The following is a 27,863-nucleotide window of genomic DNA, read 5'->3' as shown; positions in this document are numbered from 1 at the left end:
TTGGAGAACTTTCAACAAATATTACTAATCAGATGGTAAATGTCACAGAATCACTGATGCTCGCTCCCTAAAGGATTAAACGTTTTTGAAGAGAGCTTGAACGTTTGTTCCCACGTATTGAAAGCCAGATGCTGTAATCTTGTTTTAACACGGATGATTTCACGTTTCCTCTTGTGTGTCTGAAAAGGATCCAGCAAGTCACAGAACTGGGTTCATCATAATGTACTGTTTTTGTTGGTTTGCTCACACATCTCTCTCTAGTTGTTGTTGAATGCCATGTTCACACCCGCTTGTCTTCTGTGTCTCCATGTGCACCAGTACTTTGGCTGTAGATCCTCTGATAAAGCACCTTTGGGTTTCTTTTGACAAGAGCTTTCTTAGTTTGAAATCTGTCTTCCTTTGGAGGCGAGTGGCTGCCGTTCAGTCCTGGGCAGCCACTAAAGGCATAGATGTTGATCCAGCTACTCAGACATGAGGCAATACTAAAAATTGGTAAAATCCTTCTCTGTGTTCAAAGTGTTTTTCATATACATCATGAAGAAACAAGTTTCTCTGCAATGAAATTCTGAATTTCCTGTCCACGCTGAGGCCAGTTATATATAAATGGCAAAAAACAGAATGCAAAAAAAATAATAAAAATGCAATAAGTAAAAATATAGTAAGTCCCTTCGGCTGCTCCCTTGTTTGCACTCTGGGTTGCCACAGCAAATCCAAGGTGGATCTGCATGTTGAATTGGCACAGGTTTTACGCTGGATGCCTTTCCTGATGCAACTCCACATTACATGGAGAAATGTGGCAGGGGTGGGATTTGAACCCGGAACCTTCTGCACTGAAACCAAGCGCATTAACCACTTGGCCACCACCCCTGCTAATAAGTAAAAATATAATGGCAAAAATATCTGAAATGTACAAAGTATCTGATACTCACAATGGAATGTGTACTGTGCAATGGAATGCGCAACACAGTTGTGCAAAATGCAAGTGGAGGTAGTCCAGTGGTTGTGTCTCCTATCAGCTGTTCAGTAGTCTGATGTTAGAGGGGAAGAGTTTTTGTTAATCTTGATGTTCTGGATTTTTCACTTCTGTACCTCCGGGTAGGTGTGAACAGTCTGTGTTGTAGGTGGGTGGGGCCTTTGAGCATGGCGTCAGCTGTCCTGTGAACTCTGCAGTGGTAGATGGTCTGCAGAGCGGGCAGTGGAGTCCTGGTGATCCTCTGAGCAGTCTTAACCACTCTGCAGGAAGCTGCAGTCTGCAGCAGTAGTGCTGCCGTACCATGCCGTGATGTACTTGGTTAAGATGCTCTCAACAATGCAGCTGTAGAAGTTGCTGAGGATCTTGGGTGACATGCCAAACTTCCTCAGCGTCCTCAGGAAATACAGCCGTTATTGGGCCTTGTTAACCAGCTGTGAGGTGTTCAGTGTCTAGGTGAGGTCCTCACTCATGTGGACACCTATGTATTCAAAGCTGCTCACCCTCTCCACTTCATGCTCCCGGTTAAATAGTGGTTGAGGTCTACTCTCCTTCCTCACGTCCACTATCATCTCCTTTGTCTTGTCTGTTTTGAGGGTGTGGTTGTTCTCCTCACACGATGAAACTAGACCAGCCACCTCCCACCTGTAGGCCGCTTCATCACCTCCAGTGATGCGACCGATCACTGCAGTGTCATCCTCGAACTTCAGGATGATGCTGTCCTTGTGGGGGGTGACAGTCATGGGTGAACAGGGTGTAGAGGATGGGGCTGAGGACACATCCCTGAGGGGTGCCAGTGTTGGCGATGATGCTGACTGAAGTCCTATTACCAATCCTGACAGGCTCGTGATGGATTATGACCCTGACAAACTTTGACATTTACTGTCTGATTATGGTTTGTATTGTTCTGATTTTATTTTAAATATATGCCTCTTAATTTTTTGGTCATTTTTACCTGAGGCCAAAATACTCATATGGTCATCAGGTATTGCGAAGACTTTGTGTCAGTCTGTCTGCGCTCAGCATAAGTCCAGTCCTCGTACTGCCAGGGTCTTCAAATTCATAGGGAACATTCTTGGGACACAGACCTTGGACAAGTTCAAAGGTGGCTGATTTTGACTTATTCTAAGGGGTCAAAAGGTCACATTCTTTCCACACACTTTCATTGATTGCATGCTCATACGGCCAAGGGCATTTAAGCATTGTGTTAAATATATATTTTTTCTTCACGCCCATGTTGTCAAAAATCCTATATCGAGTATCAAGTATTTGAAATTCTAGTATTGTGACAACCCTAGATCCAGCAGTATTGACAAAATGACTGTTTGAGTAACATTTTATTTTATTTTTTTTGGTAGCCAGAGATCAGAATGACAGGAGGAGATTGATTAGCACATGTTCAATAAAGTTAGGAAAGTGTGAACTTGTATGTGGCTGTTGGAGAGTTTATCTGTAGATAACGGGCTGTGTTTGTTCCCACGTGAACGGCAGTCGTCACCAGAGTGTGGTATTGTGATGTTTCTCATTTTGTTGTTGGTGTAGTTTGAGTGTCTGCAGGAATGTGAGCTTTACTGGAAAACTGTGAACTCTGTTTGCTGCTCGAACTCCTAATTAGGCTTCAGACTCTGGAAATGGCTCCAAATCTGTGTGTTAAATGCAGCTGGTATCAGGCTGGTTGGTTTTGTTGTTGTGTTTTTTTTCTTTGTTGTTCTCCGCTGGCTGTGAGATGTGGAACAGAGAAGCACTGTTCCTTGTACAGAAGTGGTTTGTGAATCGAGTTCATTCAAGCTGACACAGTGTTGTTTTAGTTCAGATTCTTTCTGCTTCATTGAAAAAAGAAAAGAAAAAAAAAAAAAGCTACGGCTGTTACTTTAAGTATGACTTTTCCTGCTCCGGCCTTGGGTCCCTCAGAGTTCCTTATGAATGCGTCATTGAGCTGCAGAACACTGGAAAACATTCAGAGCCTTATTTTTAGAAACTGTTTTGCTTAGATGTCCTGAAGCTGTGAGTGAACCTTTAAACTTGACTGCTTTAGGCAGTAAGTACTTTATCTACAAAATGACAGAAAATATTGAATATTTTGTATCAAGGAGATGATGTTTGTGCGATTCACTTTGACACTTTGAACATTGTGGTTACTCAAAGACAACTGTGCAACTCTGAAGTTGTTTTAAGGCCATTTGAACACTTTGTGTTTCTGTAGCTGCCACAGACCCTCTGATATCCAGACCCACTCCACTTTATGGCCAACCGTCCTGGTGGGGCGATGATGATGACCCAGCCCACAAAAAGCAGACCACAGGTCCACAGGAGTCCACAGGTCTGTGAAAGCATATTTCTTATAATTCATTTGCTGTGTTTATACATCTGCAGATATGTTTGATTTATTTAGATGCTTTTCTGATGCTTTTTGCTGAGTGTTGCCACATTGGTGGTGTTCAGCCTAAAGCAGGTCTTGGACTGGTATCCAGGCTATTCTGTGGGGTCTCGTGATGGATTATGACCCTCTAAGCTGCTGCACGGGGCAGGAACGGTGATTGTTTGCCTCATGCCGCTCTGGTTAAAAACAGATTATTCCTTCTGCTGAACTCCTAATTTGATATTTGGCCACATTTTACTGGCACCCAGCAATTGATTGGCTTTCTTAACCTAACAGTCGTTGTTTGTGGCACTCAGTTTCTGGGACTGTGGGATGTGAAACCCCACTTAACCTTTAAAAAGTGAATTGTGATGATGGTCAGGTTTGAGTCTTGTCTGTTATTACCTCCTCTAAAGATGTTTATTTGCACGATTGTTCAATGTTCTGTAAAGAGATTTTCATAAGAGGTATTGTTTGGAACAGAAACTGCAAAAGTTTCAGGTGGATGTGGATTTCTCCTCATGATACTTTGCCTAAAACAATAAATTTATTCCTCTCAGAGCCGGCTGAAGATGTATCTAGACATGAAATCAATGGTTGTCTGCCTGACAGTGGCACCAAATCCATCTTGTCGAGTCGACGGGAACCCAGCTACTTCAAAATCCCCACCAAAGAGTTTCTGCAGCAATCTGTCAATAAATCAGAGTCACAAGTTCAAGAGGTTCCAACAAAGGACACGACAGACACTTCCCAGTGCGTCTCCTCCACCACAACGCCTGCTGTGGTCCAGAGCCACGCCTCCTTCACCATTGAGTTTGATGACTGCACGCCGGGCAAAATGAAAATCAAGGATCATGTGACCAAGTTCTCCTTCCGCCAGCAGCGCAAGCTACCCTCTGCAGAGGTCGCCGCTACCCCAACCAAAGTGATGTCTTCAGAAAACAAAGTTGCTGACTGGCTGGTCCAAAGCGATGCTAGCATGTCACGGAGGCGGTCACAGGCTGACCACGTGTATTACATAAACAGTGACACTTCTGCTTTGAAGATGGATGATGGTGAGCCGCTCTCAGAACATGTAATAGTTAGTATGGTTGCTTTAATCATGTTTGCTAATTCTGAAAGAAACAATCATTTTCATTAGCAGTTATGAAAAGTGTCTTTTGGCTGCTCCTGTTTTGTACAAGGTCTCCAAAGTGGATCCGGTATGGATCCACATGTTGATTTGACAAGTTTTTAAGCCTGATTTCCTTCCTGGCTCAACTCCACATGTACATAGAGAATGAGTCGTGAGTGGCCTTGAACATGGGACCTTCTGTGTGGGAGACAAGTACCTACCCCCTTGAGCTACCATGCTGCCAAAAATTTTCATTGTTAATATGTCATTTAAAGAAATTTTAAGATAAAGTAAATGAACGTTCCTTCAAACATAACCAAAAATTTGAATGATCTTACTTTACTAATTGGCTGTATGAAATCTGAAGATCTGATGTTTATGAAGTTTAAAGTAGTTTTGTGGCTGTTGAATATCTCTTCAAAAGGGTTGTAGTCTTGTCAACCATGTGAGGACCAGCTCTTCTTCAGGTATCTGCTTTAATTGATGTCAGCATTAATGTCCGTTTAGCCCAGTGTTCCCAGATAGCAGTTTTTCGGTCATAGCCCTGTTTATGATTGAGCCACAGCCTAAAAGTGCTGTTAATTAAAGCTGATTTTAGCTTAGCTGAAGTCTAATTGCTTCCAAACTTAATTGTCTTTCTGTCATCAGAAAATTATAGCAAAGATGCCCTTTGCAACGATACAGAGGATCCAGTCATCAATGGCAATAATTTTGTTGGATCAGGACATCAGGTCAGCTCCCAGGTGTCTCAAACACCCCAAAAAACTGTACCTGACTCCTACCCCTCTCCAGAGTCTCAGGTCAGATCATGCCCACGCAAAGCTGAGCATCATCAAGCCTTTGTCATTGAATTCTTTGATAATGCTCAGAAGAAACATTCTCAGTCCTGCACAGACAGCATGGCTCAGCTTGACCTGTTGGAGCTCAGAACTCGTCTAGAAAAAGCGTCAAAATCCTCAAGCCCAACTGGGGAAAGAACAGTCTCCTCTCCACCTTACTCCCCCAGTACTCCCCCAACCCAGCGTTACACTGTTCCTCTGAAGGATTCTGGTTCTTCAATTTCCAGAAGAACGGGCTCACTACACGGAGAGAAGACAGAGGACCGGCTCAGCAGTAGCTTCTCTTCTCGGTCTTCATCCTTTCTTGCTGGAAGACCTTTTAGTAGTGTGGGAAAGAGATCGAAACTTGCCAGAGAATTTGCTGCCAAATTCCTCAAACAAGCAAAGCAGACTTCTTCTGCCAGCTGGGAGCAAAACAGTCCCCCTGAAACAGCTCAGACGAGGCCAGAAAACATATCGCCGCCTGAGCAGAGCCCCTCCAGTCCGACTCCATCCACTCCTTTCCAACCACAGACGTCTTCTCCGATCCACCAACCCGTTCCCCTTACGGCACCTGTGATGCCCCTGGTGTCTCAGACTGCAGAGCCAAAGAGTCCACATGGCACCTTCAGAAATGAAGAGGATGACAGCCTGAGTGATGCAGGAACCTACACAATTGAAACAGATGTTCAGGATAAAGACGTGGAAGAGGCACGGAGTCAGATTGATCAGGTCAGTTCCTCCACTCTTAATCTAAGTTTCCTGTCTTGTTAGGAACAACAGGTATGGCCTGTTTGCACTTTTGGTAATAGAACATCTAACTACAATTAGTGACGACCAGGATTGTGCAGTTCAGTTCTTCCCGTCTCTTTCATCTGCATACATATGTTTATTACGGCAGATGCTTTTGGGTTTGTAAACTTGCTCAAAGCTTTGTGTTTGTGTGCTCAAATTTTCTTCTGCTGGTGTTTGGTTCCATACTTTAAAATAAAAACAATTTAATAAGGTACAACGTATTTTTTTTTTTTTTTATCCCACTATGTCCGATAATATTTTGTATGTTCAAAAACGTATGCCAGGCTTAAGTAAAAACCACACGTCTAGTCAACTCTGGAGTGGACCTTCAATGTGGCGTCATTTCAGCTAGCGGAAAGCCAGCTGCTGAAGTGTTCTAATGTGCCACAAGAGGGAGACGTCAGATGTTCCCAACTTGACCCGCGCGTACCGCACATGTATAGCTAATTAAAGTGAAAACACCAGTACTGTTTGAGTATCAACATTGTTAATGACAACTGTTTGAGGAAAACTAACCACTACTTGTTGGTTATAATTTGCTATACAGTAATGCTGCACTGAACTGAGAATGTTCATGTTTGACAAAACTGTGGCTGTTCATTTTAATTTATTTTTAAAAGACAATAGCTGCTACCATTTTATTTTTTTTTTTCCTCATCTCTCCCCCTCCTACATTCAACTTTGCATGTACACTGTCAACTTGGGTGAGAATATTTTCTAATTTCCGGATGACATGTATTTAACTATGATTATTTTCTCTGCACTTTTGTATAGGGACTTGAAATTATTTAACTGTAATTATATTTATAAAAAAAAAGGTTTGACTTTCAACGGCAGACCATTGAGAAAGAGCCCTGGACTTGAATTCTGGTGTCTTCATTCCTGCACTTATCCACTTGCAATGCTTTGTTCCTGACAGGTGTTTGGTGTTGTTGAGAGCCCAGAGCCAACCAGCCAGAGAGAATCTGAAACACCAGCAGCATTTAGGCCTGTTATTATTCAGGGCAGGGAGCAGCATAGACAGGATAGCTGTGGGGAGCTGAGAGCAGCTCCAGAACAGGGACAGAGTCAGGTAAAGATAACTCTTTCTTCTTAGTGTGGGGTCAATCAATGGGTGAAGTGGAATACCTCCGCCAAGGCCCAAAACCAAGCATTCAAACACATTTAAAGCTTCTGGTCTCTTTTTAATTGATTCATTCCCCTCCCCAAATGTAATAGATTACACCCAAACGTTTTAGATTTATATGGGACTCAATACCTTTAGTTATATTGCCTACAAGCAAACCAAAAAAAAAAAAAAATTGACAAGTTAAAATGTACCCTCCTTGGTGGATGTAATAAATTTAACATAAAACAGATTTGCTCTCTTAAGAAAACTACAGTTATATGTGTGTACCATTGGACATATGGTACTGCTTTGATCTGCCTCTGTGGTGTCGTCCTCTTACTTGGGGTGTATGTCTCTCTTGATTTCTAGATTGTTCTCGTCTTTCCCTCACAGGTTTGGGACCGTGTCATTTTGGTGTTTCTACCTGTTAAATCAAATTGAAAAATATGATTTATGGTAGTTTCACTCAAAGCAGTGGTTGCCAAACATCTTATTCTGCTCAGACTGTGGGGACAATACCTTTTTGTGACATTTTACTGTTATACGTAGTTTTACAGAGTGAAGCCATGATACACCGTAGCCAAATAGTTTTCAAACAAATTTATGATTGGTTCTTTCAGTTACATTAAACAGCGGAGTTTTATCTGGTGACACAGACAAGCTTCCAATTCTGTGTGGAATTTTTTTTTTTCCCTCATACTTGAGTAACTAATTTAAATGTTCCTACCCCAAATGTTGAGCATGTTGTTAGCATCAGAGCAACTTGAAACAAATATGTATATTCACCTCGTCCAAGTTGGTAGTATCCAATGAATTTCCTGCAAAGCAGTTTGGGAACCACTGTCTTAAACACACTAGATACATATCTGTGGTGATCCTCAAGTGACAAAGAAATTCCATAATCCTCAGAGAATCATTGACTGTTTTTCTTTTCTTCATCATGGTTTACAGTAACAAAAAATAGTATTCTTAAATTGTTTTCAATGTGCGTTGTCTCTTGCAGGCTCAACTAGAAGCTGAGGTTTTTCATGGAGGCCTCAAGTGGATGTCTTGCTGGGCTAGCTTGGCAGACAGTTGTGCAGAATCTGGTTGTAAATCTGAAATACGTGGCCTCCTCTCCCAGATGGAGCTGTCAGAAGCAGGTAAGCCACCCAATGAGACGCGAGTCCATTTGAAATGTTAATGAGGTGATCTGATGAATATAAATGATCATGTTCAAAATCTGGTTTTAGCTGCGTTAAACCTCTTTCAATTCACCACAAGGTAAGATGATCCACAAGCCACCATTCCAACAACGTGACAACAACAACTCTGATGGTTCAAGAGCTTGGCGAATACTGCCTGAAGTACCACCAGTGGAGAAGAATGCCACCTCGACTCCCAGCATCCATGTTCAATGTGATCTACAGTCAACATTTGATATTGGCGAGAATACCATGGTCTCTTCTGGCTCTCAAGATGACCTCAATAGGTTGAAAGTTCAGGATGATGTTGAGCCAGACAGCTTGAGCGATGCAAGCAAATCGGATGACGGTTCCATTGTAGAACAAAGGACCCCACAGTCTGACACAGAAGAGAAAAAACCTGAGGACAACCTCAGACTCCCAACAAAGTCTTCCTTGCTTTATATTGGCTCAGAAGAGACTCTGTCCAAACCAGAATGTGGAGGATCCATAGGAAGTGCACCCATGATTGATAGAAAAGTGAACACAACATTCTCCACAGCCACTCTGACCAAGCATCAAGGGAAACGGGAATCTGCCAAAATCAAACCCACCATCTCAGCTCCTCTAGTGGTTCAACAGACACAGAACCCAGACACCAGAGAGGGGGTATTTGCACCACTAGTCAGACAAGAGAGCTTCACCATGGACCACCCTAGCAGTTCCAGATTACCCAACATCTCCAGTCAGCCTGCATTAGTAGATCCAGACTCAGACTCATCCCAGAGAGCTTGTCATCAGGACACTCATTCTTACCTCAAAGAGACTGAGGATGTTCTAGCTGCTTTAGAGGCCAAACTCCAAGCAGTCCAACCAGACACCACACCAACCCCTGTAATGGACTCTCTGTCTGGTGAGTCTGATATGGACACCTCCAGTACAGTCAGCCAGCAGAGCAGCAAGACCAGGCCAAGTACCTTGACAAAAAAAACTTCTAATAGTTGCTTTCATAGGGAGCAATCTTCAGGTAGTCTTACTAGCCAAGACTCCAATCAACACTTCTCTACAACTGAACACCTGGAAGGAAAATGCCGGTCTCTGGTTGCAGACTGTAAGAGCAGGAGTGATGCTATAAGAAAACCAGCTGGGCTGAGACGCAGAGGGACGGCATATGGCTCTACGGACTTCAGTGATGATCTTCAGGGTTCTGGCATACGTTCTTCTGATCAGGAGTCCAGCACTAACCAGATTGTCAAAAAATACACAATACCTCTTCAGAAGGATGACTGCAAGACCTCTAAAGTTGCCCAGGTCTTGAGTCGTACAAAACGTTTGGCAGCCCCAAGGCCCACCAGGACATCCATCCTCCGTCGGGCTCGTCTGGGTGGGGCTTCAGACAATGAGGGTCCGGAGACAGAAAAACAGGTGCAGGAGACAGGCAACCTTCCAGCTAAGCATCCACAGGAAGTAAGGAAACTCTCCAGGTTGGATATGCTAGCAATGCCTCGAAAACGGACAGGTTCATTCAACACACAAAGCGACACAGAAGCTTCTGTTGCTCCTGTGCTACCAGGCAGAATGACCGGATTCTCCAATAGAAGCACAGAGTTTGGTGGGAACTGTGTTCGCAGAGCTTCAGCTCCGGGACTGAAGCCTGTCGGAAGGCCACAAAAAGCACCCCTTAACAAGACCCTGATCACTCGTGGACGTTCCAGTAGTGCTAAATATGCCAGCAGCACTGCAAGTGAGTATTATAGGAAAACATTTTTTTTTTTAATCTTTCTAGTAGTTATAGTATAAATATCGAGAGTCAAATGGTTATTTCAAGCATTGTCTTTTAAGAGATTTCTAATTCATTAGGCCTACATGAACAAGGTATTTGATTAACACAATGGAGCTTGGAAGTCTGAGTTTTTAACAAATCATGTCCAATTTGAGTGAAATAAAATTGGTCAGACTCTGTGTTTATGGTGTTGGAGACTTAACACCAGTTTAACATTTTTGCTGTGGAACTTCAAGATGACAGACAAGCTTCTCCAGTGGGGTCATCCAGGCACTTTGATCTTTCAACATCGGTGGTGAAACTAGCTGGTCGTTTGTACCGTGTTTTCACTGACACATTTGGTTTTCAGCTTTAATCATGTCTAAAGCCCCTTTCACACCGGTGCTGCTCCCAGTTGCTTCTGCGTCATAATAATATAATAATATCTGCATCAGGTGTGTGCAGCAGGGGGCAGAGAGGAGGTGAGAATGCAGCCTGCAGGTTCTCTGCACAGAGAAGTCAGAGTGCACAGTTTGGCTGCACACAGACTGTGCACTCTGACTTCTCGTCTACTTTATATTTGTTCTTGTGCAGAGCTGCGCTCTGAGTACTGTTATAGTTTATCTTTCCTCCTTTGACCGCGTGCGTGCGCGAACCGTCCCTAAGCAAATGTGGAGATGTCTGGAGTTCTACTTGATGTTGACATGTCCTGTCTCAGGACTTATGTCCTTTTTTTTTGTCCTTTTTTTAACTGTGATGTGAGAGTTTGAGCAGAGAACAAGGAATTAATGCCTGCAGCCAGACTTTTTTTTTTTCTTTTAATTGTTCACGTGCCCGCGTGAACGAACGTCCATGAGTGGATTAGAGATGTCCGGACTTTTTACTGGATATTTCTGGCAATCAGTCTGTGAGCAGGACTTTTATGGATTTTATTTAAACACATTTGTGAGAGAAGAAGCTGCTGCTGCCTCACAGTCCCTCTCTTCACCAGACAGCTCCACACAGAGGAGGAGCTGAGCTGCAGTCAGCATTTTTTTTTCCTGTGGCCTTTTTTTTTTCAGCGTGTAGTTTTTACTGTATTAAGTACATGGTATAAAAACAATCCTGCGTGATTTATACTGCGGGAACAATGGAACACAGCAGGAATCATAAATTGGCTTCCGAGTCACGCCGGGTAATGCCTCTTTGCCCCGAGTTACGCCTCTTTGCCCGACTTGCGCTGGAACCACTTCCTTTTTGCGTCGAGCACAGGACGCCAAAAAAAATTAAACAGGTTTAATTTTTTGGCGCCCGACTTGCTTCCTCCTTTGCGGCCCTCACGCTGCTGTGGCGCCGAGCTGCATCGTCTCGGCACCGAGTTGCTTCCACGCGGCGTCGTCATAATGACGCACGGCGCAACCGGGAGCACCCCCGGTCTGATAGGGGCTTAAGAGTTAAGACTGTACTTCTTGCAGTCTTCAAACACATTATCATTTGTATGAAAAGGCAGTGAGGGAAATGGGTCTTATCACACATTCATGGCATGGGGCACTGCATTTAAAGAGACCACTCATCAAAGGATGCAAATCTAGATCTACCTACCCTGGCCTTTGTTTAAGGAGCAGTATATGTAACCTTATTCTGCTTTTTGAGGTTATTCTTCCAAACGTCTGCTTCTTGCTTGTGCGGCACTAATCATGTTTGGCAAGAACAATGCCATGCAAGACAATATTACATGGTGCATCATTTGCTAGGCCAACCAAGTAATTGGAACTCATTGTGAAGTTGTTTTTTTTGCATAATGCTAGCCTGATGCTGTGTTGTTTTTGACCTGCATTGTTTGTAAAAATAGGCAGCATGGCTGTTCCTTTTACAAAAAAAAACAAAAACAAAGTGCCATTGTTCCCTGGTGGAGAATTGTTGGTGCTTCTTATTCCTCTGTACTGTTCTCTGATCCGCTTCGTACTGCCCCTGTTGATCAGGTGGGTGTTACAGTGTCAGTTAACAACATAGAAACTGACTCTGGTGTTGGATCAGGATTGATTCTGGACTTTAACTTACAGATTGTCATCTGCCCATTATTCTCTAAAAGTAGTAGTGCAGCAGATAACTGAAACAATTCTTCAAATGGTGATACAAGCACCAGATTTGTCACACATACTCCTTAGACATTACTCTTTTGATAAACCGATTGGCCACTCAAATTTTCAATAGGCGACCAGGTAGGGGTCAATTGAAGAATTACACAGGGATCAAATTTTTTAAGTTTCAATCATATTGAAAACTATACTACATTGTGTCTGAACACAAAGATTCCAGAAAGGTATAGTTTGGACAATCTATGACTGAATGTTATGGGGTAAAAACAGCAAGAATGGTGACAAAGGTCCATTTCAGTTTGTACTGGGGTCAGAAGTTAAAGTTGCTCCAATTTTGGTAAAAGGTGGTGCAAATTATTGTTTGGACTAATAGGATTAATAAATGGAATAGCTTTGACTGTGTTGAATGCTTGGTCTGCAAGGTAAAGGTCAAACAATGTCGACATCCATTGGATTCTATAACATGGTAAATGGACTATATAGCGCTTTTCCATCTGCATCAGATGCTCAAAGCGCTTTACAATAATGCCTCACATTCACCCCGATGTGAGGGTGCTGCCATACAAGATGCTCGCTACACACTGGGAGCAACAGATTAGTGATTTTTTTTTTTTTTTTTTTTTTCCCCCCCCCCAGTCACACTGGGAATTGAACTGAGGATCTTCTGGTCTCAAGCCCAATGCCTTAACCACTAGACCATCACCTACCCCATGTGACACGTTACCCTATAACATGACAACTAAGTATGACAGATGGTCAAACTATTCCTTTTTAAAACCCTATTAACCAATAATTTCCATCATGTTTTATAATATTTGGAGCAACTTTAACTTTTGACCCTTGTACAAACTGAAATTGACCTTTGTCACCATTCTTGGTGTTTTTACCCCAAAACTCCATAACATTGTGATAGTCCAAATTATAACTTTTTTTGGAATATTTATGTTTAGACAAATGCTGTGGTATAGCTTTCAGTATGATTGGATCATTTTTAAATTTTGACCCCTGTGTAATTCTGAAACTGACCCCTACCCGGTCATCTTTTGAAAATTCAAGTGGTTAGTCATTTTTCAAAAGAGTAATGTCTAAGGTGTATTTGTGCCAACTTTGGTGCTTGTATCACCATTTGAAGGATTCCTCTGTAAATATTCTGTTATCTGCTGCACTATAGGTAGTTGAACTTTAACAACTAACATGCTGGTACTGTGATTTGCTGACTCATACTTGCGTCATCACGGTCTGGTGCTCACTCTTCTGTCTTGTGGAGGTTATCTGCTCATTTCACTTTGGGAAAAGAAATTGGCTTTTCCCATCTTTCTTCAAAAATATAATGAAAACATTTTAAAAGTGAGCACTACCACTGAGAAGTTTCTGTCTTTTGTTCTGGGGGTGTTTTCTCACTGGTGATTGGCATTTCTTTCTGTTTTCCTTTCCTAACCTGTCTACCGTCATCGTCTTCCTCAACTGGAATCACGGTGTCAAAGGCTCTAGACAAAGGCAGAAAGCCTGTGATTATTCCTCTACTTCAGACGAGGAGTACGACTCCCATCGCAGCACCCCTAAACGCAAACACTCCCAACCTTCCTCAGCTTCCAACAGCCCGTGCAACCAATCCCGGCCGCTGGTCGCCCTGCACCCGAAGCCACAAGCCCGAGAATCCGGGGATGAGAACCAGGATGGACAAGGCTTCCACAGCTGGTCCACCCACAGTGCTGAGATTGCACGGTAAGAGAGGTGGCGAGAGGACACATGGAGTTGTTTTGTATGCTTTGAAGATGTTTGAAGTGGTTTTACCCTGCAGTCTTGACCTTGTGTTTTTCTTGTTGTCTTAACATGAAGCTTTTTTTTCAGCATATTGAACTGATTTGACACATTTTATGCTGATAAAATTTGGTGCATATTCAAAACTAGATTTTAAAAGCTGGACAGCATTCAGGGCCACAAAAATCCAGGTTCTGTTGTGTACGGCCCAAAACTGTACCTTCCTACTGCTGATCTGTGGTGATGATTAAACTGCTAAGATGTGCTTCAAACATTCCAGTGGAGTTTAATCCTCAACAGCTGAACTCTTTTTGTGGGATTCCACGCATGTCTGATGAATGGCCTCAAATTCAAACCCCAGTTGGCAGAGCAGAGTTGGTTTTGACTGAACCTCTGTACAGTGAAACAGATTTCATACACAAAAGTAGACGTTTCAAGCTTATTCCACCACTACATTTCATAATAACGGTGTGGATACCTGAGGGTTTATTTGGCATTTTGTCTTTTGTTTGCTGATGTTGCCATTTTGCTAAACTGTTGGTCTGAGAGCAGCAGAAATAGTTGAAGAGCATACAGTTAGCCCCACCTACTGGAATCTTGGTAGACCGGGTGATGGAAAGAAACAAAGGTGCAGAAAATACCTTACAAAGACTTGAATTACTGGAACCAAGAATATCAACTTTTGGTTTGAAAGCAAAAAGTTTCTGGCTCTGGATTCTTTTGAGGACAACCCTTGCAAATACCCAACCTCATTAGTCATTACTTATTAATTACTTGTATGAGTGGCATGATTTTGTATACCTTTGTTCAACAAAATGCCAAGTTAATGGTTTTATTGTAAATGCAATAAGGTGAGCTGCAAGAGTTCAACTGAAATTATTAAAGTATATATCGCTCTACTTCTGCACTGTCAGTTTGATAACCACATGGTCCACCATGTGGCACCAGAGTACACCAATAATGCACATTGGGTCAACTTTGGCACCACCTGGTGGACACTGCCTTGTCACAACTCTTCAGGATAATATTGAAAGACTTTATTTAATCTGTTTTTTTTTTTCATTCTGCTGCTCCCAGTTTTGTTCGGGGTCGCCACAGTGGATACAGCCAGATCCACATTGGTAATTGGCACAGGTTTTATGCCGGATGCTCTTCCTGACGCAGCTCCAGTTTTACCTGGAAAAACACAGCCGCTGGTGTTCCAAAGAGGTCTCCCATCCAAGTACTAACCAGATCCTTCTCTGCTTAGCTTCTGAGCTCTAACGGGATCAGGCTTACACAGAGTGCACACTGAAAAATTCCAATGCAATTCCCAGCATCTTATAGTCGTTGATATGTTAGAGTTAATAAGAATTAAGCCATTTTCATTGTTTTCATCAGATCTGTAGAGATGTCCTGATACCATGGTTTTACTGAATGAGTACAAGTGCTCAACTTTGAGTATTGCAGTATTTCTATGACTTCTAATGCACTTTATTTCAAACAAATACTATGAGACTTTAGTTTTCGTGTCTGTCATACTCACAGGCACATTAACCAGGATCCAGTGGTGTTGGGATTCATAGTCTCCTACGCTGCAGCTGAAAATCTTCTGTAGTCTCTTGACCATCAGCTGTTTAATCAACGTTTAATAACCAGAATAACGATGGTGTCTGCTTGATACTTGTGTCAGCGTTGGTGTTTCTGTAGTGCATCACGTGGTCTTCTTCTCTGGTAGGTTGAGTCAAGACTTGGCTAAAGACCTTGCTATCCTGGCCCGAGAGATCCATGATGTGGCGGGTGACGGGGATCCAAAGAGCGATGAAGTGGAGAGCTTCGCACCAGCATTCACAGTGACTGCTCATGAACAGGTTTAAATGTGAACCTGTAAAGTACAGGCTGGCTTTTTACTTCCACTGGATCTGGGCACACTTGGGAATTTCTGGGGGGAAAAAAAACACTGTGGACATTTTGGGATTTAATTCCAAAACTTTGTGTTGCAGTTGATGCAGCGTATTCCAGAGGCTGGATTAAACTACCCGAGAGTCCCAGTGAGGTCTTCTGCTGCAAGGGAATCTGAGGAGGATTTCCAGGACTCTGGGGAGAACTGGCAGCTGCAGATTCAAAACAGAGATGAGGTCTAAACTGAGACGTTCTACCTCGTGTTCAAAAACCTCTTTAATGCTGCTTTTGGGATTTTGTCTCACTGTTTATTTATTTTTTTCCCTCCAGACCGCTGAGGACAGTCGAATGCTGAATCCGATGTCTCAGATAATCATCGCCATCAAAGACAACACAGATCAGCTTGCTGAGAAAATGAAGTAAGGAGTTAGGAATATACGAGGTCTATTAGAAAAGTATCCGACCTTATTATTTTTTCAAAAACCATATGGATTTGAATCACGTGTGATTACATCAGACATGCTTGAACCCTCGTGGGCATGCGAGAGTTTTTTCACGCCTGTCGGTTACGTCATTCGCCTGTGGGCAGTCTTTGAGTGAGGAGTCGTCCACCCGCTCGTCAATTTTTTTTCATTGTTTAGGAATGGCTCAGAGACTGTTGCTTTGTTTGATAAATTTTTTCAAAACTGTAAGGCACAACTGAGTGGACACCATTCAATAAATTCAGCTGGTTTTCGGTAAAAATTTTAACGGCTGATGAGAGATTTTGGTCTGGTAGTGTCGCTTTAAGGACGGTCCACGGCACCTGACGGCGATCTGCGCTTCGAGGCGGCAGCGTCTCGCCGTTTCAAGTTGAAAACTTCCACATTTCAGGCTCTGTTGACGCAGTAAGTCGTCAGAGAACAGAGAACTTTCAGAAGAAGTCGGCAAGAGGAGTTTATTCGGACATTCCATTGTTAACGGTCATTTTGTAATGAAAGAACGTGCGGGCAGAGTCGCATGTCGGGCCGGACCCGACCGCGGGGGGTCGCGGCAGGAAAAACATCTCCGTTGGAAATCTTAACGGGCAAGTTGGAACATGCCCAAGCTGTTAAACAATTTCTCAGTTACTCACTTGTTGAAAGCCATTAAAAGCCGCCTGAATTCTACAAATGGTTTTCAACACGGAGGTGTTTTTCCTGTCGCGGCGCACACAGATTTGCCGAGTCGTCACGGAAACGACTCGGCGAATTTGCGCGCACGTCTTTCATTACAAAATGTCCTTAAACAGTGGAATGTCGGCATAAATTCCTCATGCCGGCCTCTTCTGAATCTTCTCTGTTCTCTCACGATGTCCTGGGTGAATTAAGCCTTAAATTAGGATGTTTTAAGCTCGAAACAGGCCGACGACAGCGCCTGGAAGCGCTGCAGGACGTCCCGCTCCGTGGGAAGTCCTTACACCGACAGAAACACCCCATAATCTCTCATCAGCCATTAAACTTTTCACAGAAAACCAGCTTAATTTCTCGAATAGTGTCCACTCGGATATTCCTCACAGGTCCAGAAAAATTTTTGATAAAGCAACGTGTGCCGTCTCGAGCAGCGTGTGAAACAAAGGAATTCAGCCGAGAGGGCGGGACCACATCTCACTCAAGGCCTGCCCACAGGGAAATGACGTCACCGACACGCGTGAAAAAACTCACGCATGCGCACGAGGGTTCAAGCATGATTGGTGTAATCGCATGTCATTCAAATCCATATAGTTAAAAAAAAAAATAAAAGGGTCGGTTTATTATCTAAGAGACCTCGTACACGTTTTAGGATTAGTCAGGGTTTAATAAAAAACGGAAACACATCCTCTCCCCTGTGGGTCAGGGGAGACTTATTGCCCCTAGTGGACAAGTTCAGGCATCTCGGAATCTTGTTCACAAGTTGGGTTACATTGGAGCGTGAGATTGATAGATGGATTGGGATGGCGCCTGATGTTTTATGGACGCTGTACCAGATCATTGTGAAGAAGTAGCTCAACTAGAAGGCGAGACTCGTGATTTACCAGTGGATTTGCGCTTCTGCCCTCACCTATGGTCATGAACTTTGGATAATAGCTGAAAGAATAAGGTCGTCGATATAAGTGGTGGAAAGTACATTCCTCCGTTGGGGCACGACTGTCTGGGAGGGACTTGGAGTAGAGCCGCTGCTGCTTCTCATCGAAAGGAGCCAGCTGAGGTGGTTTCGGGCATCTGTTGCCTAGGGAGATGGCCTCTGGTTGTCCCCCTAGGGAGGTCTTCCAGGTATGTCCAACTGGGATGAGACCTCTGGGAAGACCCAGGACACACTGGAGGGATTGTATCTCTCCCGTCTGGCTTGGGAACATCTCAGTATCCCCCAGGAGGAGTTGGAAGACTTGGTGTAGACATCAGTGCCAACCACTACGCCACTGTGACCGGACTGAGAAGACAGAACTGTTCATATGACACGTTCAGTAGCTTCAGGTCAAATAATCACATTTAAAGAGTCTCTCCTGTATAAAGCCACAGAAAGACTGGACTTGATGGTGCCAAAGCAGACTTGTCAATGTGGATGAGTAGTGTTGGACCCGGGGGGGGTGAAGGTCAACATCCATCACTATAAACCCTTTAAACACCCTTTGTATTTTTTTTTAAATGTCACCAAAATTGCACCTTTTTTCAGAAACCATCATAATAGAAATTCACATTTTCACATTTCTGAAAGTCCTTGAACTGACTGCGTCCACTGAACGCTTCAGTCCAGAAAACTAAACTCAGTCTAAACTTAAAAATCATGATTATTTAATCAAAATCACTTTTATTTTTCATGTCTCATTTAAAGTGATAATGAAAATCAACTGCTGGCGTGATCCGCTTCCTTTAAATGTAAAAATTCTGCGCTCTTCAGAGCAGCTGTGAAGCCTCGATTGACTCAGCAGAGACCAAAACTTCTGTGACTGTTTGAATTTCAGATTGATGGAGACTGATGAGGAAAGAATGAATGAAAACGTGTCTATACACACAACGTAGCACAGAAAAAGAAATGTACTTCTAGATTGTGTGCAGTATGTGGCCCCCCCACCCTTGTTTTCTAATATTGGGAACACCGGTAGTTACTTGGGAAACATGTTATAGATTGAATCTTTTTAAATCTTTTCTTTTATGATAACTATTTTTTTTATTTTTACACAAATATTTTTTTTTTTTTTTTTAGTTCTCGTTACTTTTAGTCGTGATTGCCGTGTTTGTGTCGAGGTGCAGGACTCGCCCCACAGTGAGTTTACAAAATAAAGTTTTGAACCCACTCGGGGGTTCAGAGGGATTATGATCCTCCTCAGCTGTGCTCTGACTTTGTTGGAGCTGCGAGTCCACCCATCTACAGTGTGTTTTTGCTTCCTGTCGTCTTATGGCGTCTGATAAAAGACAAAGTCTGGACAGGAGCATTTGAGTTGGTGAAGCTCTTTGATTTTGTTGGTGCAGGGTGCTGTTCCAGGACAAGATGGATGTGTGGGACAAAATTGAAGCCAGAGTTAATTCTAACCGAGATCTTCCTGCTATCAAAACATCAAACAAGGTCAGGCGTGTGTGTGCGTGTGCGTGCACTTGCGTGCGTGTGGTTTTTATGCTGAGTGAAATGTTTTTATTTCAGGAAATCGTGTCTATTTTGAAAGAGCTGAAGAGTGTCCAGCAACAACTTGAAGGTGAGTCACATTGTTCAAAAATAAACCACCTGATTAGCAGTAAGTAATTTTTAAAAAAATAAATTCAGTTAATTGGTACATTTTCTTCTCATATTTGTAGTCATTAACGCCGTTGTTGGTCCCGCTGCTCACTGTGAAGCTCCCAGGACTTCGGCGTATGCAGCCCTGTCCTTGGCTACATCTCGGTCTTCCAAATCTTCCATGTTGCGGGACTGGAGAACCGTCCATTCTGTCGCCAGACGTGGCGGTGGCCTGAGGTGTGCAGAGAGCAGCGGTGACGCCGGAAGATGTCAGACCGGTTTTCGAAAGGCCAAAAGTGAATAAAAGTGTCACTGCTTATTGACCAAAATATACATACATGGTAGATATCTTTAAAAATATACAATAAAATCATTATTTGTACAGTCAAATCTTTTTTTTCCTCAACAGCTTGCCATAGAGAGATCAGTTTTTTTTTTTTCTAGTACTTTTGATTATTGATGCTTAGTTTGATGAGATTCATTGTATCTTTGTCGTTTTGCTTTTCCTGCACCAGATTTATTGATGAATGTAACATATTTATTATTGATCGATGTCTTTAACAGAACATTCAGGCTTTTTTTTCCCCACTGAGATAGTTGAGGTGGACGATTCGTGCATTACTGCGCTTTATTCTGAACACTGTGTGTAATTTGTGTGTGTGTGTTTGTTTTGTCCTTTGGCGATTAAAAAATCTATCAGTCAGGGGTCCAAACAAAAGCACAGACTCGGACCTGAAAATGATTGTTTCATTATTAATTAATTCCAGCTTTCTTTTTTCTTTTTTTTTCTCCACAAAATCTTGAAGCTTTTTGGGGGGAAAGAATCCATATTTACGCTTTCAAATTACTTTTGTCCAGTAAACAATTTACAATTCAAATGTTTAGTTTTTGTTTAAAAAAATTTTAAGTCTCTTTAAATCCAGTTCAAAAATATGTGCGCTCTGGTTTGCATCCATTTAAAAAAGTTAAAACAACAAAAAAAACTACATCCATTTTTAAAACTCTTTCCACGGATGTGCTCTTGTTGTAGGAGATTAAATCCAGATTACCTTGAACCTCCAAAGGTTAAAACCAACAGAAGGCTCTTCACTGTTAATTTAAAATCCTTTGAAATTCACCAACGTGGTTTAAACCTGATTCAAAAATTACCAGAAGCAGCATTTCTTCAGCAATTCTGTTTAAACTGCAAAACACTTAAGAGGTTTTGTGAATAATATTTCCATAACAGCCTGAATTATATGCAGGTTAAAGCTATTAAATCTACATGGATTACAGAGGATTGGGAGAAATAATGTAATTTTATGAACGTAAGAACTTCACATACAAAAAAAAAAACCCAAAAATGTTTTGGACATTTTATTGTGATAACGGTTCTTATTCTCAGAACATATTAAATGCAGAAATGACCAATTGTTTTGGACAAGCAAGTGTTTTTGGCACCTACCTCACTTTGTGGGATCATAAACTAATGCAGCATCCTCAAAAACTGACTTTTTTTTTCAAATCTGTTTGTAAATGTGGTTTGGTGATTTACACGAAGCTGAATGTTACGTTCCACTTCGATTGTATGAAAACAAACATCAGTTTTGTTTCATTTCATCATTTCATCAACTTTCAGTTTTTCAGTCATGAAACGGGAATCCTTTTTTTTTTTTTTTTGTCAGAAGTATCTGTTCATGCGTGTTCATCTTTGGTTTAAAGGGGTGGTTCCCACGCTGGGGTCAGAGCCCATCTAGAAGGCTGTGGGATAAATGTGAATGGCCTGAAGTTGATTAAAATCAGAACTAAACATTTTTTCCTTAAAATTTTTTTGTCTGCATCAAAGGATGGCTACTTTAAAGTGTTTACAAACAAACACTGCATGATCCGACGGGTTTGGACAAGTTCACGTTCTTGGTGGAACAAAAAAAAAAATAATAATAATCAGACATTTGTACTGTCAGAAGCCAAAAACCACTGAGAACCAAATCTTCTTAAAAACTAGATAGTCCTCCTGCAGTTATTTTATTTATTTATTTATTTTTGGCTTTTTTTTTTTCTTTTCTTTTTTGTATATTGGTGCCACAGATGAAGTGTGACATTTGTGATGACTGTTTACAGAAAACGGAATGTTTGATTCTGATGCTGCTATATTCTTTTTCTTCACTCGATTAAATTGCTGCAGTTTTTTGTCACTTTTCACCCTGAACACCGTGAGGATCTTCATGCTTCACCGTGTTGACTGTTTATATTTATGGCAATAAATTTGAATATTAGACATGTTTCGTGTGAATCTTATTTTCTCCAAAAGCTGAAATGAAACTGTAAAGAGGAAGTGTTCTGTAATATACAGCAGACATATCACTCACGGCTCAGTTTCGTCTGACAGCTGGAAGGGGAAGAAGCAGAACGCCTCTGAATTGTGCTTTGTGTAAGTTGATTTTGCTTTCACTCATTTAAAAACCACAAACATTATTGGTTTGAACACAAAATGAACCAGCACTGTTACAAAGTCTTGATCTTTAACAGACGGAGAGATGACGTCTTTGTACAAAAGCCTGCATGACAGTTATGTTTCAAACAAACCGGTAAGAATGCAGCAAATATTCACTCTACTTTTAGTTTCACATATTTCTGACTACTGTTGTTTTTCTGTTAGCGATCGAGCAGCTGGTGGACGTTGGCTGGGATTCTGGGCGCTTTGACTGTTCTGGGGATCCTGCTCGCCATCGCCGTCTTGGAGAGACCAACATGCTCCAGAGACCATGAGATGCTTCCTGAGGATCCTGGTGAGGGCAGCCTCACCTTGGACCAGTGCAGGTAAACTGTCCTCCAATCTGCAGTCAACTGCTTTGTCCAGTGATGACCGCCATGGGCAGATAGGACGGCTGGTCCGTGTGTTTGCTCAAAGCGACTGCTCTGTTTACCGTTTTCAATGCATCTGCTTCAGGTGGCTTTGGTGATTTTTGGTCTTAAAATGTACATTGGTGTCACACTTTAATGTATCTGCCATACTACGGAATCGCCCGAATCCTGGTGGGCAACCGTTCACACAGGCAACTCAAGTCAGTCCTGGTGCAGCCAGGTGACGCATGGACGTGTCCTTGGCTTTTTTAAATTTCATTTGTTGGGGTCCTCAATACTTATTGCACCTGTGTGCTGGATCACGTCTGGAGAAATGTACCATATGACCAAAATGTCACCACTGACATTCCCATGTTTGGAATAACCGTTCCAGTGACCTTTCCCAGTGCACCCTGTAGTTTATGCCATCCAGGCAATCACCCTTTCTGTTCTAGAAGGTCCATGTTCCCAGAAGATCATCTGTCTCCATCTCACCCTGTCCTGCATCTTCTGCCTTTCCTCATCTCCTGCTGCCTCTGGACATGCCTCTTCTTCTTCTTCACCCCACAGTAGCCCAATTTCAGTTGGCACCCTGTTGGAGAAGATCACCCGTGGTGGCCATTAATAACATGGGCGTTGACTGATCCGGTACGGAAATTCCTAATGTGATCTGGTTGGTTTGCTTGGCAAATTTTACACCAGATGTCCTTCCTGATGCAGCCGCACTCACTGCTACACGTGGACTGCACTGGACGGACACATGAGGATGATGTGGAGCAAGTATGCAATGGAAACACTTTAGGACTGACTGGGAAAAACATTAAGTGTGATGTGACAGTTTTGGAACAACATATATTACGTTAAAATAAAGCAGGACTTGTCTGATGTGTTTTGTCTCACAGAATGGTCCTGGTGGAGAGTATTCCTCAACACATGGCGTATAAAGCCAACGTTACCTTCGGGATTCCTCTGGAAACAGTCTGGAAGGATCTCCTCTCTGTGGCAGCGGTCCAGGTGGACGTGGCCTCTTTCTATTGGACTTTGACAAGTGAAGATATCAGCATCAACTCTTCTTCTGACAAAGCTGTGAGTTTTCAACAGAGACTTCCTCAGACCATGAAGTGGTTTTATCTGCCTGTAATACTGTACTGTGCTCAGCAGGGGAGGGAAATTCTGGAACAATTTGGAGCTTTACCGTCCAGGAACGTGTCCGTCCGTCTGGTGACCAGTATTCCGTCTGTTAAAACCAACTCCACGGATTTAAAGGTCTTAAAACAGAAAGGTGAAATCATTTTTAAATACATACTTTTGTATTTTTTGTTCTAAAAATTACCTTCTTGCAAAAATTCCAATTCCATTCTTTGTTTCCATGATGACATTTCTGCATTTAGGAGTCCATGTGAGGAAGGTTAACTTTGGCCGCTTGACGAACGGCGTCCTCCACAGCAAATTCTGGGTCGTCGACAGAAAACACGTATTCATTGGGAGCGCCAACATGGACTGGAGGTCTCTGACGCAGGTAAGTCCAGGCTTCTGCATCTGCGTATTTTGAGGAACAGAGGCTGAAGTTCCGGTGTGTTTGCAGGTGAAGGAGCTTGGCACGGTCGTCTACAACTGCTCCAGGCTGGCAGAGGATCTGCTGAAGATTTTCCAGTCCTACTGGGTGATGGGACACGTCAATAGCTCTCTGCCTCAGCCGTGGCCTTCCACGTATGACACCACCATCAACAAACAGCACCCCCTCCTGGTGAAAGCTGATAACCTCTCCAGTAGCCTCTACTTGACAGTGAGTGATCTTTTTTGGTTAACTAATACAGCATTTTTCTGTACTGGTTAAGACGTGTAGTTTTACTAGTCAAACTGGTTGGATTTTGGACACCACAACAAATAATCGTCTGCTGTGGCATCATCTCAAATGGCTGCGTGTAGATGAAGTTGTGGTTGACGGTTTATTTTGAATGTGTGAAATCTGAAGAGGGTAACCAATAAATATCTGATCCAACACAGGAAAATACTCCACCACCAGTCCCTCCTTTGTGTGGAATTCATGGGTTCTGTGAGGACATGTTGAGGGTCAGAAGAGTTTGTAGAGCAGAGTCTAAAAACTTTCCACACTAACAGGGTGTTGCTGTCTGCAACAACTCTTGTTGATCAAGATGTTTCATGACTCACCCAAGTGACTTCTTCAGTTTTTATTTGTGTATGTGGTGAAAAATCTCAAAGACTGACACAAAGTCCAGTTGTTGACCAGGAAGGTTTCTAGAACCAGGTTTGATCTGTGATTTTTTTTTTTTGCCTTGCCAGTGTTGTCATCCGTGCATCTAGTATGTATGTGAAAACATTCTGTGAAGACTATAACTCTGTAAATGGTACACACTGGGCACCTCATATTTACCATACAGAAGACCTCTCAGCAGATGATGAGGTGGTTTAGATTTTGGGGGGAACTCTGCATGATTTGAAACTTCTCTAAGGATTGCTCTGCTGTGGCTCAGACTTCTTTCCCTCCATTATGTCTCCCATTCCTGCTGCAGTAATCCAGATTGACGGCCTCGAGAGACCTGAAGCACTGATCAGTGACCCTTTTTGTTTTACCTTCTTTCTTGTGGAGTTGCGACAAAATTATTCTGATTAATCTGAATTATTTTTATTTTAGATTTATGATATCAAGTACCTTTAAACGAGTGAATTGTGTGGCATTTGTTTCTTTGACATATATAATTTTTTTTTCCTGTTTGTAGGGTTCTCCACCTCCTTTCTGTCCTCTGTCGAGGACGGACGACCTGGAGGCGATTCTCTCCATCATTTCTGAGGCTAAACGCTTCATTGACATTTCTGTCATGGAATATTTTCCTGTCACACTCTTCCAGAAGCCAAACAGGTGACACTGAGCCACATATAGCCCCCCCACCACCACCCCACCGTCCTGTTTGTTGTTTGTTTGCTCAGCGTGGCCGTTTGTTGTTTCTCAGGTACTGGCCGTTCATCGACGACGTCATCAGAACAGCGGCATTTGAGCGTGGCGTTAAGATCCGGATGCTGATAAGCTGTGGGCGTAACTCAAACAGGGCCATGCTGCCCTTCCTTCAGTCTCTGGCCTCCATGGATTCTCCTGAGCAGAACATCAGCATCCAAATCGTACGACCCAGAACCACACGACGACTCCGAGTGCTGCCTTCAAAATCCAAACCTCCTTTTAAAATAAATAATAATAAAAAATTCTTATTGTCCTTTCAGAAAATATACATTGTTCCTTTGGGAAACCAGTCCGACATTCCCTTTTCGAGAGTCAACCACAACAAGTACATGGTGACTGATGAGATGGCCTACATCGGTGAGTGGGAGATTATTTCCAGGATTGCGTAATCCTGATGCTGCCGTGGCTAATTAATCGACGGCCGGGTGGTTTTGTATTTACCAGGTACCTCCAACTGGTCTGGGGACTACTTTTCCAACACAGCTGGAGTTGGTCTGGTGATTTCCCAGCGTGCACCTCACATTGTGTGGAAGACAGAAGCCCTGCAGGGTCAGCTCGGCGCCGTGTTCAACAGGGACTGGTACTCGCAGTTTTCTGTGCGTCTCCGTGACTTGGAACATCGTCCAGACTGCTCCATGTCACCGAGTCACAAAGTCACTTAGGATTTATTTATGACACAAGTACAACTGTGCAGATTATTTTAATCTGATTTCAGTCTGTTATGATGTCAAAAGTACTAATTAATCTGTTTTATTAATGTCTTTGAAGAGTTTGAAATTTAAATTGTAATTAAAGATTATTTTTCTCCTAATTAAAATGTTTGAAAAAGTTAAATATTAGGCATGTGAATCTCATCACTGACGATTTGATACGCACCTCGATACAATACATAGAGCAGTACATGACGATACGATTCACCCTGTTCCAGATTCGATGCGACTTACTCAATTCCTCACAATGTGATTTGGTGTGATACGGTTAATGATGGGTATTGATAAGATTTTATCTATCGATTCCCTTATCAGTATCTCTTGTGAATTTTCTGTGTATTAAAAGTAGGCTTTACAGGTTTTCTATGTTAACATTTTATTGAGTATTAAAGTAAATAAATATGAAATTGATCACTGGATTTTTGATCTCTGGACAGAAATAGAAATAACATTTCCTTTGAGATATTATTGACACAAATGTAACTCCATAGACTCTGAGCTGAACTCTGTAATTCATAAGAAATGGAGGATGTCTCATTTTGTTGGAAAAAAAAAAAAACTGGTTTGGTCAATTGTATTATAATGTTTGGGAAGAGGTATCATTTGATTTTAAAACGGCACATCGCTCTGAAATTATTAATTCAGACTGAAATCTACGCAGCTCTTTGGAGCTGTGCACTTAGTCCCACAAAACAGATTATTATTTATTATTATTTTATTTCCTTGACCTGATGGACAACTTTGGGCTGAACTCCTCACACCAGCTGGTGCTCACACCAGAGACCCATTGTGTGAAACTCCGGTGTGGAATGGAGAATGATTCTCGTTTCTTGCCCACAACAAGACAAGACTCCGTTTGTGATTTTAATCCACACAAAGCAGACTCATGATTGACATCTTTAAATGGCTTTGAGAGGAGTTAATGAAGAAACTGTGGGCCTGCCACTGGAAGCCAAGCAGAGAACCAGCGAACAGCGGGTTGAAGCGCTGCTTCTGGGCTTCAAGCAGCCCCACTGCAGTCTGCAATCAACGTAGAGAAATGATCATTTCTCGATAAACAACGGCCGCTCGTGTGTCCAGAACTGAAGGACCGATAAGGGAATCGTTAAGCAAAAAGGCAGTTGATGTCTCCATGTTTGTTGTGGTAGAAATGTGATTTCTAGCTTCCATCTGTGGTACATTCAATGTGCATCTGAAACAATTCTATGCAAGCGATGCAACACGATTCAGCCCGTCACATGAATCGATGCACTTGCATCGCGCATGTTTGCATCTAGATACCGATTCATATCGAATAATCTACACATGCCTATTAAATATACAGAACTTGAAATGCTTAAGACAATACCTTTACATACAAGAGAGCTTCAGTATTATTATTTTCTAATGAAGATGTGATGGTTATTTGTAACCTGTGCTCATTAAAGTGTTTTCACCCACGTTGGCTTGTCTACATTTTCATTGTTTATCTTAACATTAAAAAGTCTCTCCAGTCACAGCCACTAACATTGTAATGACTTCAGTGTTGTTGTGGATGTTTTGGTGGCTTCCCTCACTCGTCTCCTTTGTGCAATTCATATATATATATATATATATATATATATATTGATAACAGACTGATTTGGCACTCTTCACTTCTTAGTCATGTAACTGAATTTTAATGGTTTCGTAACACTTGGACTCAGCTTAACACTTAAAGGATTAACGGTCAGGCGGTAAACGGCTGAACAAGCAGCTGTCCAACCTGTTACAGGATTAACGGTCAGGCGGTAAAAGGCTGAACAAGCGGCTGTCCAACCTGTTAGAGGATTTTACTAGTTTGAAAAAAAAACAGTC

General features: G+C 42.3%; 2 protein-coding genes and 1 long non-coding RNA gene across 5 annotated transcripts in view; 2 read left to right on the top strand and 1 right to left on the bottom strand.

Moving 5' to 3' along the window:
- The window catches only part of cep170b (centrosomal protein 170B), a 34,338-nt gene extending 12,564 nt beyond the window's left edge, over positions 1–21,774 (top strand). Inside the window, exons 7-19 of one of the 3 annotated variants that reach the window (XM_034195433.1) lie at positions 3,174–3,290; positions 3,890–4,384; positions 5,092–5,993; positions 6,976–7,128; positions 8,168–8,306; positions 8,428–10,071; positions 13,757–13,892; positions 15,646–15,778; positions 15,911–16,045; positions 16,140–16,228; positions 19,277–19,370; positions 19,446–19,497; positions 19,598–21,774. In XM_034195433.1, coding sequence (XP_034051324.1) covers positions 3,174–3,290; positions 3,890–4,384; positions 5,092–5,993; positions 6,976–7,128; positions 8,168–8,306; positions 8,428–10,071; positions 13,757–13,892; positions 15,646–15,778; positions 15,911–16,045; positions 16,140–16,228; positions 19,277–19,370; positions 19,446–19,497; positions 19,598–19,821 — 4,313 coding nt within the window. In that variant the 3' untranslated portion in view covers positions 19,822–21,774. Of the gene's footprint in view, positions 1–3,173; positions 3,291–3,889; positions 4,385–5,091; positions 5,994–6,975; positions 7,129–8,167; positions 8,307–8,427; positions 10,072–13,651; positions 13,893–15,645; positions 15,779–15,910; positions 16,046–16,139; positions 16,229–19,276; positions 19,371–19,445; positions 19,498–19,597 lie in introns of all 3 variants that reach the window. The other 2 variants (XM_034195432.1, XM_034195434.1) reach the window with 2 other exon arrangements.
- LOC117532146 lies at positions 1,698–16,378 on the bottom strand. The gene is made up of 3 exons (XR_004566796.1): positions 16,367–16,378; positions 11,304–11,308; positions 1,698–1,813 (listed from the first exon to the last, which is right to left on the bottom strand). It is a non-coding gene; the product is annotated as an uncharacterized LOC117532146 (long non-coding RNA).
- A 112-nt stretch (positions 21,775–21,886) lies between the features above and the next one.
- On the top strand, positions 21,887–26,379 carry LOC117532144 (5'-3' exonuclease PLD4). Its single transcript, XM_034195435.1, has 11 exons — positions 21,887–21,927; positions 22,026–22,084; positions 22,156–22,316; positions 23,243–23,426; positions 23,502–23,622; positions 23,732–23,859; positions 23,926–24,126; positions 25,082–25,221; positions 25,313–25,478; positions 25,578–25,674; positions 25,762–26,379. The coding sequence occupies exons 2-11, from the start codon at positions 22,034–22,036 to the stop codon at positions 25,977–25,979; spliced, it is 1,467 nt and encodes a 488-aa protein (XP_034051326.1). The 5' UTR covers positions 21,887–21,927; positions 22,026–22,033; the 3' UTR covers positions 25,980–26,379.
- Positions 26,380–27,863: the final 1,484 nt, after the last annotated feature.

This window comes from Thalassophryne amazonica, chromosome 19 (assembly GCF_902500255.1).
Source record: "Thalassophryne amazonica chromosome 19, fThaAma1.1, whole genome shotgun sequence".
NCBI lineage: Eukaryota > Metazoa > Chordata > Actinopteri > Batrachoidiformes > Batrachoididae > Thalassophryne > Thalassophryne amazonica.
Note: the sequence above shows the minus strand (reverse complement) of the source record. Positions and strands in the feature narration are given on the sequence as shown.

Coding starts and splice junctions, on each gene's coding strand:
- LOC117532144 (XM_034195435.1), top strand. CDS start 22,034: ATGACGTCTTTGTACAAAAGCCTGCATGACAGTTATGTTTCAAACAAA. Junction 22,317..23,242: donor CTCACCTTGGACCAGTGCAG/GTAAACTGTCCT, acceptor TTTGTCTCACAG/AATGGTCCTGGTGGAGAGTA. Junction 23,623..23,731: donor AAAGGTCTTAAAACAGAAAG/GTGAAATCATTT, acceptor TTCTGCATTTAG/GAGTCCATGTGAGGAAGGTT.